At 42.0% G+C, this 13,084-nt stretch overlaps 1 protein-coding gene across 1 annotated transcript; it reads left to right on the top strand.

Moving 5' to 3' along the window:
* Nucleotides 1-12,433, top strand: LOC135452576 (galanin receptor type 1-like). Its single transcript, XM_064722805.1, has 3 exons — nucleotides 1-807; nucleotides 1,664-1,729; nucleotides 12,003-12,433. The coding sequence occupies exons 1-3, from the start codon at nucleotides 100-102 to the stop codon at nucleotides 12,318-12,320; spliced, it is 1,092 nt and encodes a 363-aa protein (XP_064578875.1). The 5' UTR covers nucleotides 1-99; the 3' UTR covers nucleotides 12,321-12,433.
* The last annotated feature ends 651 nt before the right edge of the window (nucleotides 12,434-13,084 follow it).

Here is a 13,084-nt window from a genome sequence, read left to right as displayed (position 1 = left end):
AAAGACACAGCATTGGAAAAGGCAAAAATTCATCTCTGGCCACCCTAACCAAACACAGACAGCAGTCAGGGCTGCAGTGACTGTTCCTTGCCTGGCTCCATGGAGGAGCAGGAATACAACTTTGTGCTTTCCTTTGGAGTCAACACCAGCAAGTGCAGCCTTGAGACCAACCAAACAGAGGCCCCAATGTGCTGGGCAGGAGTGACCAGGGGTGGCCCAGAGGTGGTGATTGTCCCTGTGCTTTTTGGGTTGATTTTTCTCCTGGGAATGGTGGGAAACACGTTAGTGTTGGTTGTTCTGGGACGCCTCCGGCCCGGGGGCCGCCCATCACGCAGCGCCACCAACATCTTCATCCTCAACTTAAGCATTGCAGACTTCTCCTTCCTGCTCTTCTGCGTCCCCTTCCAGGCCACCATCTACTCCCTGCCAGAGTGGATCTTCGGTGCCTTCTTCTGCAAGTGGGTTCACTACTCGGCCACGGCAACGATGCTGGTCAGCATCTTCACGCTGGTGGCCATGTCAGTGGACAGGTACATCGCTGTGGTGCACGCCAAACGCTCGCCCTGCATCCGCAGCAAGCGCAACGCTGCCCTCGGCGTGGCCGCCATCTGGCTGCTGTCCCTCCTCATCGCCATCCCCGTGGCCCAGCACCAGGCCCTCATGAGCGGCCACCAGCAGGCACCCAACAGCTCTTTCTGCTGGGAGCACTGGGCAAACGGCTCCACAGCCAAGCAGATGTACAAGATCACCATCCTGCTGGTGGGATACCTCCTGCCCCTGCTGCTCATCACCTGCTGCTATGCCAAGGTGGGTGCCAGGGATGGGAACAATGCTTAAATGGAGGAAAATATCCCAGACTCTTGGTGGCTTGTGTGCGTACACAACTACACAGCCAACCCTTTCCATATCCTCTCCTGGTACAGAATACCTTTTTGAGGTGGGGGGAGGGAAGGAAAACAGAGAATGAAATTACAGCAGCTCACAAAAAGGATTAAAACTACCAAGATGACATCCAGCCTGTCACCCAAATCCCCTAAAAGCTCTTGCTGTTTTTCATATTTTTCATTTTGCTCTTTCTAAATAACAAATGTTTGCTACTGGCAAGAGGAAAAACCTAAGAAGGGATAAACATTTCCAGGTTATTGCTGTGCTGTAATCAGGTGTCAAAAAGCTAGATATTGTTAATTGAGAATGGCCTAGAGTGCTCCAACACTCCTTACAACCCTCCCTTTGGAGGGTGAGCCACTGCATTTGTTTGTGCTGCCTCCAGGAGTGACAGGACAGCCCCACCAGGGCACAGGACTGGCAGCTGCTCTCTGCCCATGAGCATCACCAGCCTAGGGAATAAATGAAGACAATCTGAGGCTCAATATAAAATTCAAAGTCCATCTGAAAACTCCTGTGGATTTCAGCATAGTGCCAGCTGAGCTCTTAATATATGCTGAACTACTGAAAGCCTAGCAGGTTTAATGCTCTTTCCAAACCTTGTTTCTTGAAAGAGAAATTGGAGAGCTTAGAATTCAAAGTCTGAAACATCAAATTCATCTTTGAAGTCATGTTAAAACAATTACCTCATTTTTTTGGTGCTTGTATGAGGAGTTCAAGTATTAATACACAAATTTCAATTTCCCATTCAATATATTCCTCTTTTTTTCCCCTCAAGGTTTTATACCACCTCCATACAAAAGTAAAGAACATTTCCAAGAAGTCAGAGAGATCAAAGAAGAAGGTAAATATCTTTGGTTTAATCTCTATATTGACTATAATACAATAGATATGCCAGGTTTATAAAGTAATCAGCCTGGTCTGTGCTGATCCCAGCTGATTTAGAGACTTTACAGTTTCTGCCAGTCCTTTTGCCTATGAATCCTTACCAGATTTAACTATAGGTTGTATTAATTTCTATTGGTTCATTACATTCACTAGCATACACTCAGTTTTGTTTGCAATATACTTATGAGGACCAATTCATAATTGGTCTTGCACTTACACTGTCTGCAAGGATAGAATTCAACAGGTATTTGCAATATTATCTCATAACACAATAACTGTCCAAGTTATAATACACCACGAACAATATTTATTAGACAGATGTTACTTAACCTTTCCTCTCAGAGTGTTTTGAACATGTTTTCTGCGTTCATCTAACTTCCACTAGGTTCTGATAAGCATTCTTTTCACCACCTTTTCTAAGGCAACACATTAGGCAGCAATGAGCTGCTGTGCATTGCCTTCTGCAGGAGCACCACCAGACCCAGATGGAACAGAGACTACCTTGAAGAACAAGGTAGCACTGATTTTTTCATAAATGCTGATGCTGCAGCAGATGAATTGTGAATTACAATGTCAAAACCAGAAGTATAATTTCTGGATCAATAGTGCAGACTACAAAGAGAAAGCTGAGTCAGAGTTCTGTGTGTTTAACAGCTACTATGAGAAAAGGCAACCAAGATGTGTTGACAATTTTGATAATGTAAAATGCAGCAAAGTGCTAAGAAGCACTGTCTCTCCACATAGAATCATTTCAAAAGTTTGAAAAATTGCTTTAGGTCTCAAAATTACCAAAAAATCCCTAAACTGATTGGTTTAAATTTCCCTCCAGAATTTCCTTACTTATGTATGAATGGCACACTACCTATTTTGTTGCTAATCTTTCAGATAATACTACCAACAGTTGAAAATTACTACTGTTACTTTCCTGTAAAGAAGTTAAGAATTTCATTTATGACGATGTATCCACTTGTGTCGTTTTCAGATTTGCTCTATAGAGTTAGATGAAAAAACAGCACTACAGTTTCCTCAATCTCAAGTTTAGTTATTAGATATTGCCAAGAGGATCAATTTAAAAAAAATACCCTTTGATTTTAGCAGTTCAAACAAGTTAGTGGTGCAGCACTTTTTCCTCCCTGCCCTTAAGTATTTCCCTGGCCATTATTATGAAACACCCAACAGCAATTCTTGTTCCATATGGCACAGTCAGACCTAGTTAAATAAGTGATCCTTTCAGGTAGAAGAAAAATTAAATACATGCTTCTACATACACACATATCATCCTTCACAGTGTGTCTTCTTCCAGCCCTGTCTGGGTAGAAATTGTCCACCTAGCCTTCCTGCATGCCAAACATCTTCTCTAGTGTACTTACTCAAAGGGTTTTTTTGTTGCAAACACTATTCAGTATTTCTCAAGGGAGACTTCCTTGAGTTGGTTGCAGTCATACTCAATTCTTGTATATTCGTTCAAAACATACTTGAAACACAAGAGTGAGAGCCAGTTTTTTAAAGCACATCTTCTTAAGAACGCAGATGGCTGTCAGTTCTGTTACTCCAGCTTCCTTCATATGTACTTAGTTGGTCCATTTGTGAAGGTAGTTGTGTTTGGGTTTAATTCATAAACCTCATCAGGGATTAAGTGAAGAGCTTTTGTTTATTTAGCTGAAAAATGTTTGACAAATGAATCTTGATCCACATTTGGAAGGTTAATTTAGGACATACAGAACATTGAGTTTGCTCTGAAATATGTGTGACTTCAGTGGTTAAACCCTGATTGCCTTGAGCTATGAGAGAAAGTGTAGCACAACAGCCAAGTCTTCCCACATGAGGTGATAAAATTGTCTGAGTCACATCTGTTAATTCACAATGTGCATCTTCACCAAACTGATAAGGAAAACAAGATGTCATATTCATAAAAAAGAGGATAGTCTGAAATTATGACCATGCAGTTCCTACTTCATTCCTATAATTTCAAGAAAACAGAGCATTTGAGCTACTATCCTCCTCCTACTCCCAAGAGATTGGGATGTGGGTTTGCTCTTTTTGGGTTTTCCCCTTTGGGTTTGGTTTGGTTTGTGGGTTTAGTGTTGTTTTGTTTTTGAACAGTAAAATAGCAAATTTTGCAAACAGTTTTTTGTTCAAATCTCCCAATGCTCATCTGGGCTCCATACATGAGTTAAGGTCTCAAAAGAATCAAATTGCTGACTCAGAGTCCTTGTTGAACAAGATTTTCCAGTGGAACAGTTGCCAACATTACCACTGCAAACAGTTTGCCCTGTCACTCAGCATTTCAGAAGCTATAAGAACTCTCCTCAAGACTGAACACTTAAGACAAAACATAGTTTAGAAAGAAAGCAAATAACAGAGCTCAGGGAATGGTCTTGCTATAAGCAGCATTCCACATGTTGACTGGGAACACACTGCTATTATTCTCCATTATAAGCTGCTTCTGAAAAAAATAGTTTTACCAGGGAAGATTTTTTTTAAATGTCAAGACTTATTTCAGGATCTTTACCTTTCATTGACCTTGCTGGAGTCTTGGTGTAATACCAGTCCCTTCCCACCCCCAGATCCTATAACACTGATAACAGGCAGAAGAGACATCATTCTTACTCACATTGTTTGAGCCATAGCACACAGTAAGAAGCATTACTGGGACAAATCCAAGGTAAAGCCACCAGAAAGGTCATAGAGGAGCTGCTATTTTGTCTGCTATTAGTACACCCTGGAAATCTGGAAACAGCATGTGAACCTCAATAAGACAAACATTTACAGAACAAGTGGGACACTGCTGGATCCAGACCTAAGGTGATTTCTAAAGAGATGATGATGGTGTGGCAAATGAACAGTCCCAGTGTTGTGCAAGTACAAGCATGATTTTCCTAGCTGCACTGCTGTAGCAAAGAAAGCAAAATAATCCTGGATTTAACTGACTCTTACTGGAGCCCAGGTACTTGATACTGTAGCTCAACCTCCCCCTTTAAAGGTCATACTGTACCAGTAATTTGTAATCTATGCTTTCAAAATGAAAAAAAAATTACAAACCTTTTTTGTTTAATAAATCAAACCCATGGAAACAGGAAACAAAGTGTAATGAACTACAGTATTAGGAATTCATTTTTCCAAGGAGTCTCTTGCTTCATCCTCTACCCCTTTATGCCTTTTTGTGACACAGAATGGTTCCCAGAACCTGTTCCCTGTAGCTGTGCTCACTCCAGCTGTGCTCCCTGCCCTCCCTGGTGTTTACTGCCTGCTCCCTCCAGCTGTGCTCCCTTCCCTCCCTGATGTGTGCTGCTGCCCCCTCCAGCTGTGCTCTCTCCCTTCTCTGGTGTTTGCTGCCTGCTCTATCCAGCTGTGTTTTGTCCAGCTGTGCTCCCTCCAGCTGTGCTCCCTTCCCTGGTGTTTGCTGCTGCTCCCAGCAGAGCAGCACCTGCTGCCCAGGGCCCCCAGAGCTACATGAACAGACAAGTGTGTGATAACTCTGTGTGTTGTCACAGTATGGAAACAAAACCCAGCTAAAAGCTCAATCAGTGCCAGGGCTTTGGCTATCCACAGTTAAGGGGAACTCTGACACATGCACCTACAGAGTGGCACTGCCACCCCATTTCCTCTCAAGGGGGACTTGTCAATAAGTACCCACTGCTATATGAAGCATCTTCTCTAAACAAAAGTCTCCAGGCTTCCTTTCACCAGGATCTGAGACCCAGCTCTTGTCTCCCAGACCACAGTGCCACAAGATACAGCTGGGCTTTCAGTGTGGGTTTTATTTCCTGTACAATGTTTGTAAAGTCACTTTTCCCTTCTCTTTCATTACTGGTGATCTTTCTACTGTCTGTCACTGTCCCATTTGCCACAACATCATACTCAAGATCTGTTATTTGAAGGTATGTAGAGGCTAGAAGGACAGTCTAAGAGAGCTCTGGTTTTCAGAACAGACTGCTCGTGGGCAGTTTTTAGACCCACTATTGTAAATTCAGTTACAACCAGATTTTGTTTGAATGGGTCCAGTTTATGAATAATCGAGGGAGCTCTGACAGCTGTCACCCTCTCCAAGTCAGTGTTCCAACACCTGCTGAAAGGAACAAGTATGTCTTTAGCAGAATCCTACAAATGCCATAGAGGCACATATAGAAAAAAAAGAAAAAGAAAAAAAAACCTAAAAGGTTTTGTGCTTGGGTTGTGATCTTTAAGCTTTTAACTTACAGGATGGTTATGTTCAAACTACAGCAACCTTTCAATTTATGCAGACATGAAACTTTACAAAAATTTCCCTAGCACAAAGTTTGCTGCATGCTGGCTTCACATTCCATTATCAGAAGAATTTGACCTTTAATTCAGATTCCCACTTTGAAATCTTTATATAACTTTGCCATCTACACGTCAAATGTTGGACATGCTCAATTTAAAGGGCTTTTCCATTTGTACCATCTCCGCATTAGAGCAAGGAAGATGTTTAGAATTTTTTGCATGCCTAGGCTGAAATTCTGCATGATGAACTAAGACTGTGCCTGCAGAAGAGAGACATGACTGGCTGCTTCCCCATTTAATGCCATTCTAGCTGTACAAGTTTGCCAGCCTTGAAAATCAGATGGTGAGATGCTGCAGGATTTTCCTTTGAAGTTTTGGATAATTGTTTTTTGGGGGCCGCCAGCAAGACCACATGCTAAGAAATTCTGTGCACCCTCTATAACAATGAAGTGTATTTCAGTTCTGTCACCTCTTTTCTCAGCTACTCAGAGTACAGCAAGTCTGTAATTTGGCTCCAAAGAAAGTTAACAATCCCTGTCTGACAGTGTTGCAAAATGTTTCATAAGAGCCCAGCCCCAGGAACTCTGATCTTACATCTGCCTTAAATAAGATGATTTAATGATGGAAATTAATGCAGACTAAGGTCTAGCAGGGCCCTGTGGTGTTTTACTGGCCTCTGGAGCACACCAGGGCTCCTCAGTGTTTACTCAGTTCTGTATTGTGCATCTTTAAAGAACAAATAACAAGTTTTGCAAACTGAACAGTCTGAAATTCTTTTCCAAGTTTAAGAATGTGTCTGGGGATGTGAATTTCACAGCAATTTTGCAAGCTCCCTTGATAGGATAGTAGGAGTTGTGGGACCTTGAGGCCAAAAGCTTCAATTAACAGACCAAATGAGCCACTTCAAGATAACAAATTAGTACTTTGCTTTTCTATTGGTTAGCTACAACAGAAAGGTGAGTTGTCCCTGCCTGGTGGGTCAGCAAATCAGCTATTCATTGCTTCCAGAGCTAAGTAAACACAAAGACACACAGAGTTTACTTGGGACACTCCCTGGAGTGCTGCACTTTGAAGGTCATACAAGAGCTTGAGGTAAAAGATACAGAATCCTTCAAGGTTGATGGGTATTCCTGAACATCTTGGCCAAGAGAGGCAGATAAAAGTTGTGTACTAAACAAATGCTCTGTATGCTAAACGAATTATTTGGCTATTGTCCATGCAAATTGAAAGTTTTCATGCAGACAATGAATATGGCATTCAAGGCCTTGGTATTTGAACAACAGAAAATACAGGAAAGGAACATGGAAGGTCCTGGGATCCATGGAGCAGAAGAATATAACTCAGAAGTGTCATCCTGCACATCGTTTGGTTAACAGGAGCCCAGAGCAGCAGGAACTAAGAGCATCATTACCAATTAGGAGGTAATAGAAATATCACAATGCTCATACACATTTATGCATAGAAAGTGAATAAATTTCAAGGGCACCAACAGAGGATATTAGTGGCATAATCCCAGAATGAGAGATGTGCAGATGAGCAGCAGGAACAGTGCAAGCAAGCTGCTGGGAAATGAAGAGTCCCTCTTAGCACATAAAGCAAGTAATCAAAATGAGCTGATAACATCTGAAAATATATTTACTTCAGTCTCTCCTCTTCTTCATGGCGTTCAGCTGCCATCTCTGGCTCCAAGAAAGAAGACAGAACAATAAAAAAGAATACTGACAGTGTGGTTTTCAGATCACTGAAGAGTAGAATTAGACTGAAGTGTAATTAAAAAAAAGGCCAAAAGGCAACGAGAAGTGCTTCAGTAGTAATTAAGAGATGTGTGTGCTCTGAAGTAGAGACAGCTGCTATCCAACATCTAAGTTACTCAAGAATAGGTATGCCATATTCTAAACATTTTGCATTTATCACTAAGCTATAGGCATGTTTCTGGAGATCAGAGTGTGCTTGGGACCTTTCTGTTAGAATTCTATGTGCAAAAAGGAAAAGAATGTTTGCAAATCCACCAGGGCAAGTCAGATTTGCCAGCAAAGCAAACAAGAACATGGCACCAGGAGTGAAGGAAGTGGCAGATTTCACTTTGCACACTGGCTCACAGACGGACTCTGAGCAAAGGGATGTTCTCCATTGGGTATCCCTGAATGTAAAGCCACAGAAATTCTCTTCCTCTGAGGTTGGTAAGCTCCTCCAGCAGTACAGTGGTATATTGCACTAAGCCACATGTCCTTCCTGGGCACTGACACTGGGTCCCTGCAGAACCTAAAAACAAAAGCTTAAGGCACCGTGGGTCACTACATATTTTCCAAGTCTTCACTACAGTAAATTACAAGTTACAGTGAAGTCTGTCACTCTGTAGTTCACCATAATGAAGTATGGGGCAGTAAAAATGTGCACCAATTGTCACTCAAACTTTAAGGAGAAGAATCTACAAGTTAGAGATAGCATATCAGAATAAAAGATTTGTCAGTAAATGGCATAATCAGACATCCTCCTACAAAGCAGTAATAAAGGAAGAGTCATTTGTAATTTGCTGATAAGACAGTGTGGAAGAACTGGCATAGGCTTCTTTATGCTTCTTCATTTAAATTATGGAAGAAGAAAATAAGGAAAAATAATCTCACCATATTCAGGAAACAGCAGTTGTCTCACTAATGAAGCCCAGTTTGTCCCCAAGCCAGTACTGTTTATTGAAAACCTAATTGAATGTTCTTTCCCATTTCTGTGTGGCTGAGGTACACAGTAGAAATGGATGGTCTGATCAGCTGATCAGAAAAATGATGTGCAGCTGGGCTGTCTCCAACTGGAATTAAATTAGGAAAGTGACAAGCCCTCTACCCCTCTAGACTCTTCTGTCCACTTTATATTTTAATTTCAGGAATGTTTATTAATCTAACATTCAGGTGGTTCTTCCTAAAATATGTAAATCCATGGAATACTTGAAGCATTTGACTCATTAAAGGCAATCTTAATTTTGCCCTTGACAAGATGCCTGACAAGTTGAAGCAAGAAACTTCATTAAAAGCTTATCAAGGACAACAGCTCTAAACACAATTAAATGTTAAAGACTTCATCATCCTCCTGAATGAGGTATCTCACCGAAAATGTTTTTAAACACATTTTCCAATGCTTTTTGAAGGATGAGGGAAGGCTAAAAGCAAGAAATAGCTTGTCCAGGGCCAGGGGGAAAAGTAATAAAAGGGCAAAACAGACAAAGAAATGCTGGAAAGCATAAATGAGAGGCAGATGACCTACAAAGATAACAAATGAATAAGCAAGTAAATTCAACACAATCTGCACATGACAGAAATGGGCAGGGGAAAGGGAAGAATAACAGAAGTTCATTGAATTATCTGACAAGCAAAAATATCTCCTTGTCTTTGTCACCATGCTATTGATTCACTGTACAGGTTCAATGCACTTACTTTGCCTGTACAACAAATACACTGTAAGGAATATCCTGGAGATGCTTGAAAAATTTCTAGGAGAAGTAAGAGAGACTGAGGTGGCCAGTAATGGCCATTGTACAGCTCTATTACAGACCCACCAAAATTTCAGAGTCAAGCCAGAAGGTTTGCATTAAGTGGGGACAGCTTGATCAACAGTAATGCAGTAACCGTGCAAACTGTCACAGCTCATGGAAGAAGTTCAAACAATACACAAATTATTTGGATCAGTCCTCCACAGCTGGTCACAGTCTACAGCAACAGTACTTTAAGCTACAGCAAAGTTACCACACTAAAATCCAAACAGTGTTTTGTTTCAGTTTCCTCTGTTTTAACTACATATTCCTTAACTTGAAAAAACAGAGAAAAGTTCCATTTCCAAGACCTGTTTCTTGAGTCATGAATCACGTATGAGTGCTCTAGTATTGTCTGTGTTTTCCGTCTGCAAAATCCCAAAAAGCTGGACCCCAGAAACAGCTCTGTGCTATTACATAGCAACTGCTAACCCATTGTGTAATACTCAGCCCTATGTTAAATGCACGGTTTGTTATTTCACAATAAAAGGGGGGAAAAGCTAGGTATATAAGCCTTATTCAAAAGCATATTTCAGTGCTTGGAGCCCCCTAATTTAGGCAGATGGATGCTATGAAAGGTTGCCTGGGTAACAAGCCTAAGCTACTTAACATTGCTAGAGGGTAAAGAAGTAGCACCATTATTGCTGGTGAAAGCTAATGATGGGACCTGCTTATTAATAATTTCTTTGGTACCCATTGTACCACAGCAGGTGAGCCAGACCCCACAAGACCACTAGGTCTGTGTCCTCCAGTGTCATCAACTTCTAATCATTCCAGTCTATTTTTAAGGACATCATCTGCCTCCCAGCATGGTTGGTTTGAGGACACTTGGCAGGGGGGTTTGTTCACTCTTAGGGGAACATTGTTAGCTCAGCTGTCTGACAGCATTCTGGTAGGTGAAACAAGGAAGCACCTGGAGTACGTCAGGTACACAATGAACCTACAGGTTATTGCTTTTCAAAGTTAATAGAACCTTGCTTGAGAGACCCATTTGACAGAAATCCCTTTTTTTTACTTGCACTGTAGTCTTGATCTAAAGTAATAACATCTTCCTTAGAGAGGTTAATAGGTTTAAGAAAATGTCACCCTGATAACCACTGACTAAACAAATTTCTGTTCACTAGAAAATCATCCCTTTTCTAGGAAAGGAACTTTACACTATTCACTTGAAATCATGCAAGGGAATTATTGACAGAAACATTGACCTAGATTAGTAAGGCTGTAAATCTTGAACTGAAATGAAACCTGATTTTAATTTTAATCTTTCTCCATTCCTTTTCTGCTACTTGTACAACAATTTTCCTTAGGGGAAGGATATAATCTGCATGTTTGCAAGTTGTTACATTTATTAAAATGACAATATAGAAATGAGAAACACTAAATACCAAAGGTAAAAAGCAGATTCTGCAGAGAACAAAGTGGGGGAGGAGGAGGGAAGTCACCAGCTGTGCATATGCTACAGAACCCCAAAACTGAGGGTTTAAATACAAAACAATTGCTCACCTTGCATTACCATTTTTATTTTTGAAATTTCTTTAAGTCAGGTAGAATTAGCCCTACAAAAACATCAGGAAAGGATCTTAGGGACCCCAAGTCAGTAATCTCTGAGACTTGCCAGGCATTCCCTGGGTGTTCTAGAAGTAGAAAGTGAGAGAAAAGCAACACTACCAGCTTTCCTAAACTTGGAAAGTGCGGTCCTGCTCCCACAGGCCTCAGGGTCTTACAGAAAGAAAGTTGAAGTGAGTTACAGCTTAATTTTATTTACTGTCACTGTTAACCTTCATTTTGTATGGAAATTCCAAAGACCACTGTTTTCATGAAAATTTTACCTCAGGTCAAGCTTTGGAACTCACAAATGACAGACTGTGTCAGAGGCTGGCCAGCTAAGCGGGGAGCAAGCACTGCAGGGACACACCTCCAACCCAGGCAGCACAGGCTGGGATCTCACAGGCACAGGGAGCCTCCCTCAGGTCGTCACCCAGCTAGGAACATGTCAATGAGCACTGTGTATTTTAAAAAAAATCCTCTATGCATTGGTTTTCTGAGTTTCTTCTGTAATAGGGAAGATACTGGAAAAACCTTTCACCTCAGGCCAGCCTTTGTTACTCCTCTCAGTGGCATGCTTACTTGGAAGTTGTTTTCCCCTGCAGTTATTTTCCATAGCCTCAATGTTCCTCACTCTCCAAGTGTTAGGAACTATTATTTCCACTCTTCCTTGTAACACACTGCTGCAGCTTTGAACTGTTTGAAGTTTTATGGGCACTACCTCAAGTGTCAATAGTTATTTGCTTGAGCTAAAACAAATCAATCCAAGTTTACCAGGGTTTTTTGCATCCTTTTTCATACTGTCATGATTTGCCCACCTGGCAGTTGTCAGTGTTGCCTGACAGGAAAGCAAACCCACTCATCCCACAGGCTTGCTTGCTTACTGTGACCATTTAATACACGATCTTCTCTTCTCCAGACGGCACAGACGGTGCTCCTGGTGGTTGCTGTGTTCCTGCTCTCCTGGCTGCCACACCACATCATCACCATGTGGGCAGAGTTTGGGCACTTTCCCCTGAACAACATCTCCTTCACCTTCCGCATCATCTCTCACTGCCTGGCCTACGGGAACTCCTGCATCAACCCCATCCTTTATGCTTTCCTCTCGGAGAATTTCCGCAAGGCCTGCCGCCAAGTCTTCAGCTGCAAGCTCCTCCTGCGGCCCGTGGCCGCTGAGAAACTGGCCAGAGTGCGCATGGAGAACTTCTCCACCACCCACTCCACCACAAACGTGTAAGCCGGGCTCACAAATACCTTTCAGGAGGAAGAGGAGGGAAGAGGGTTCTGTCTGGGGAGAACATGCGTGCAAGCGCACTCCAGGGAGCGGTGGAGTCTGCAAAAGTGTGCACTTTGCCAGGTAACCTACTGGAGTGGTAGGAGACATATTTCCCTCTCCTGTGAGGACATGCAACAGAGCCTTGTACCTTGCTAGACACTGGGTACTATGTGCAACAGAATTATCTGAATGCCCATAAGATAGAGCCCAAATGAAGTTGAGTTATAACCATAGGACCTAAAGTAAGATTTACACAGAAGGCAGAATGTGTACAGACAAGAAGACAGCAGTTAATTACATCTGTAGACAGTCATTGAGATGTGAACAATGAGTGATGCAACATTCAAAGAGCAGTTTGGGAGAAGACAAACTAACGTCTTTGGATGTCTGTTTCTTCAACCAATTTGACCATGTGTGATCTGCATACACATTTAGCTCACTACAGGGGGTAGGGTCTCTATATCCCCTTGAAGGCTTTGCTGCAGCATTTACCTATTGAGCAATTACACCTTTCACATGATGTGCCAGTGGTGTGGCTGTCTGCATTTGGTGGCTCTGTATCAGCTTATACACCCCAAGTGAGTGTCTGTGTGCTCCTGTGTGTAATTACTGCTGTTAATCACTGGCTCCAGCAACTGTCTCTTGGTGAGCAACAATACAACAGAGGTATTTCTCAATATATGCTTAAAAAACTGTGGCTTTGTTTGAAAGTACTGTCTACAAAA

This window comes from Zonotrichia leucophrys, chromosome 11 (assembly GCF_028769735.1).
Source record: "Zonotrichia leucophrys gambelii isolate GWCS_2022_RI chromosome 11, RI_Zleu_2.0, whole genome shotgun sequence".
Taxonomy (NCBI): domain Eukaryota; kingdom Metazoa; phylum Chordata; class Aves; order Passeriformes; family Passerellidae; genus Zonotrichia; species Zonotrichia leucophrys.
The sequence above is the reverse complement of the archived record's forward strand: the minus strand, read 5'-3'. Positions and strand labels throughout refer to the sequence as shown.

Bases quoted from the DNA above. Each gene is read 5' to 3' on its own strand.
- LOC135452576 (XM_064722805.1), top strand. From the start codon at position 100: ATGGAGGAGCAGGAATACAACTTTGTGCTTTCCTTTGGAGTCAACACC. The intron at 808-1,663 runs GTGGGTGCCAGG...TTTCCCCTCAAG, and splicing joins TCACCTGCTGCTATGCCAAG to GTTTTATACCACCTCCATAC. The intron at 1,730-12,002 runs GTAAATATCTTT...TCTCTTCTCCAG, and splicing joins CAGAGAGATCAAAGAAGAAG to ACGGCACAGACGGTGCTCCT.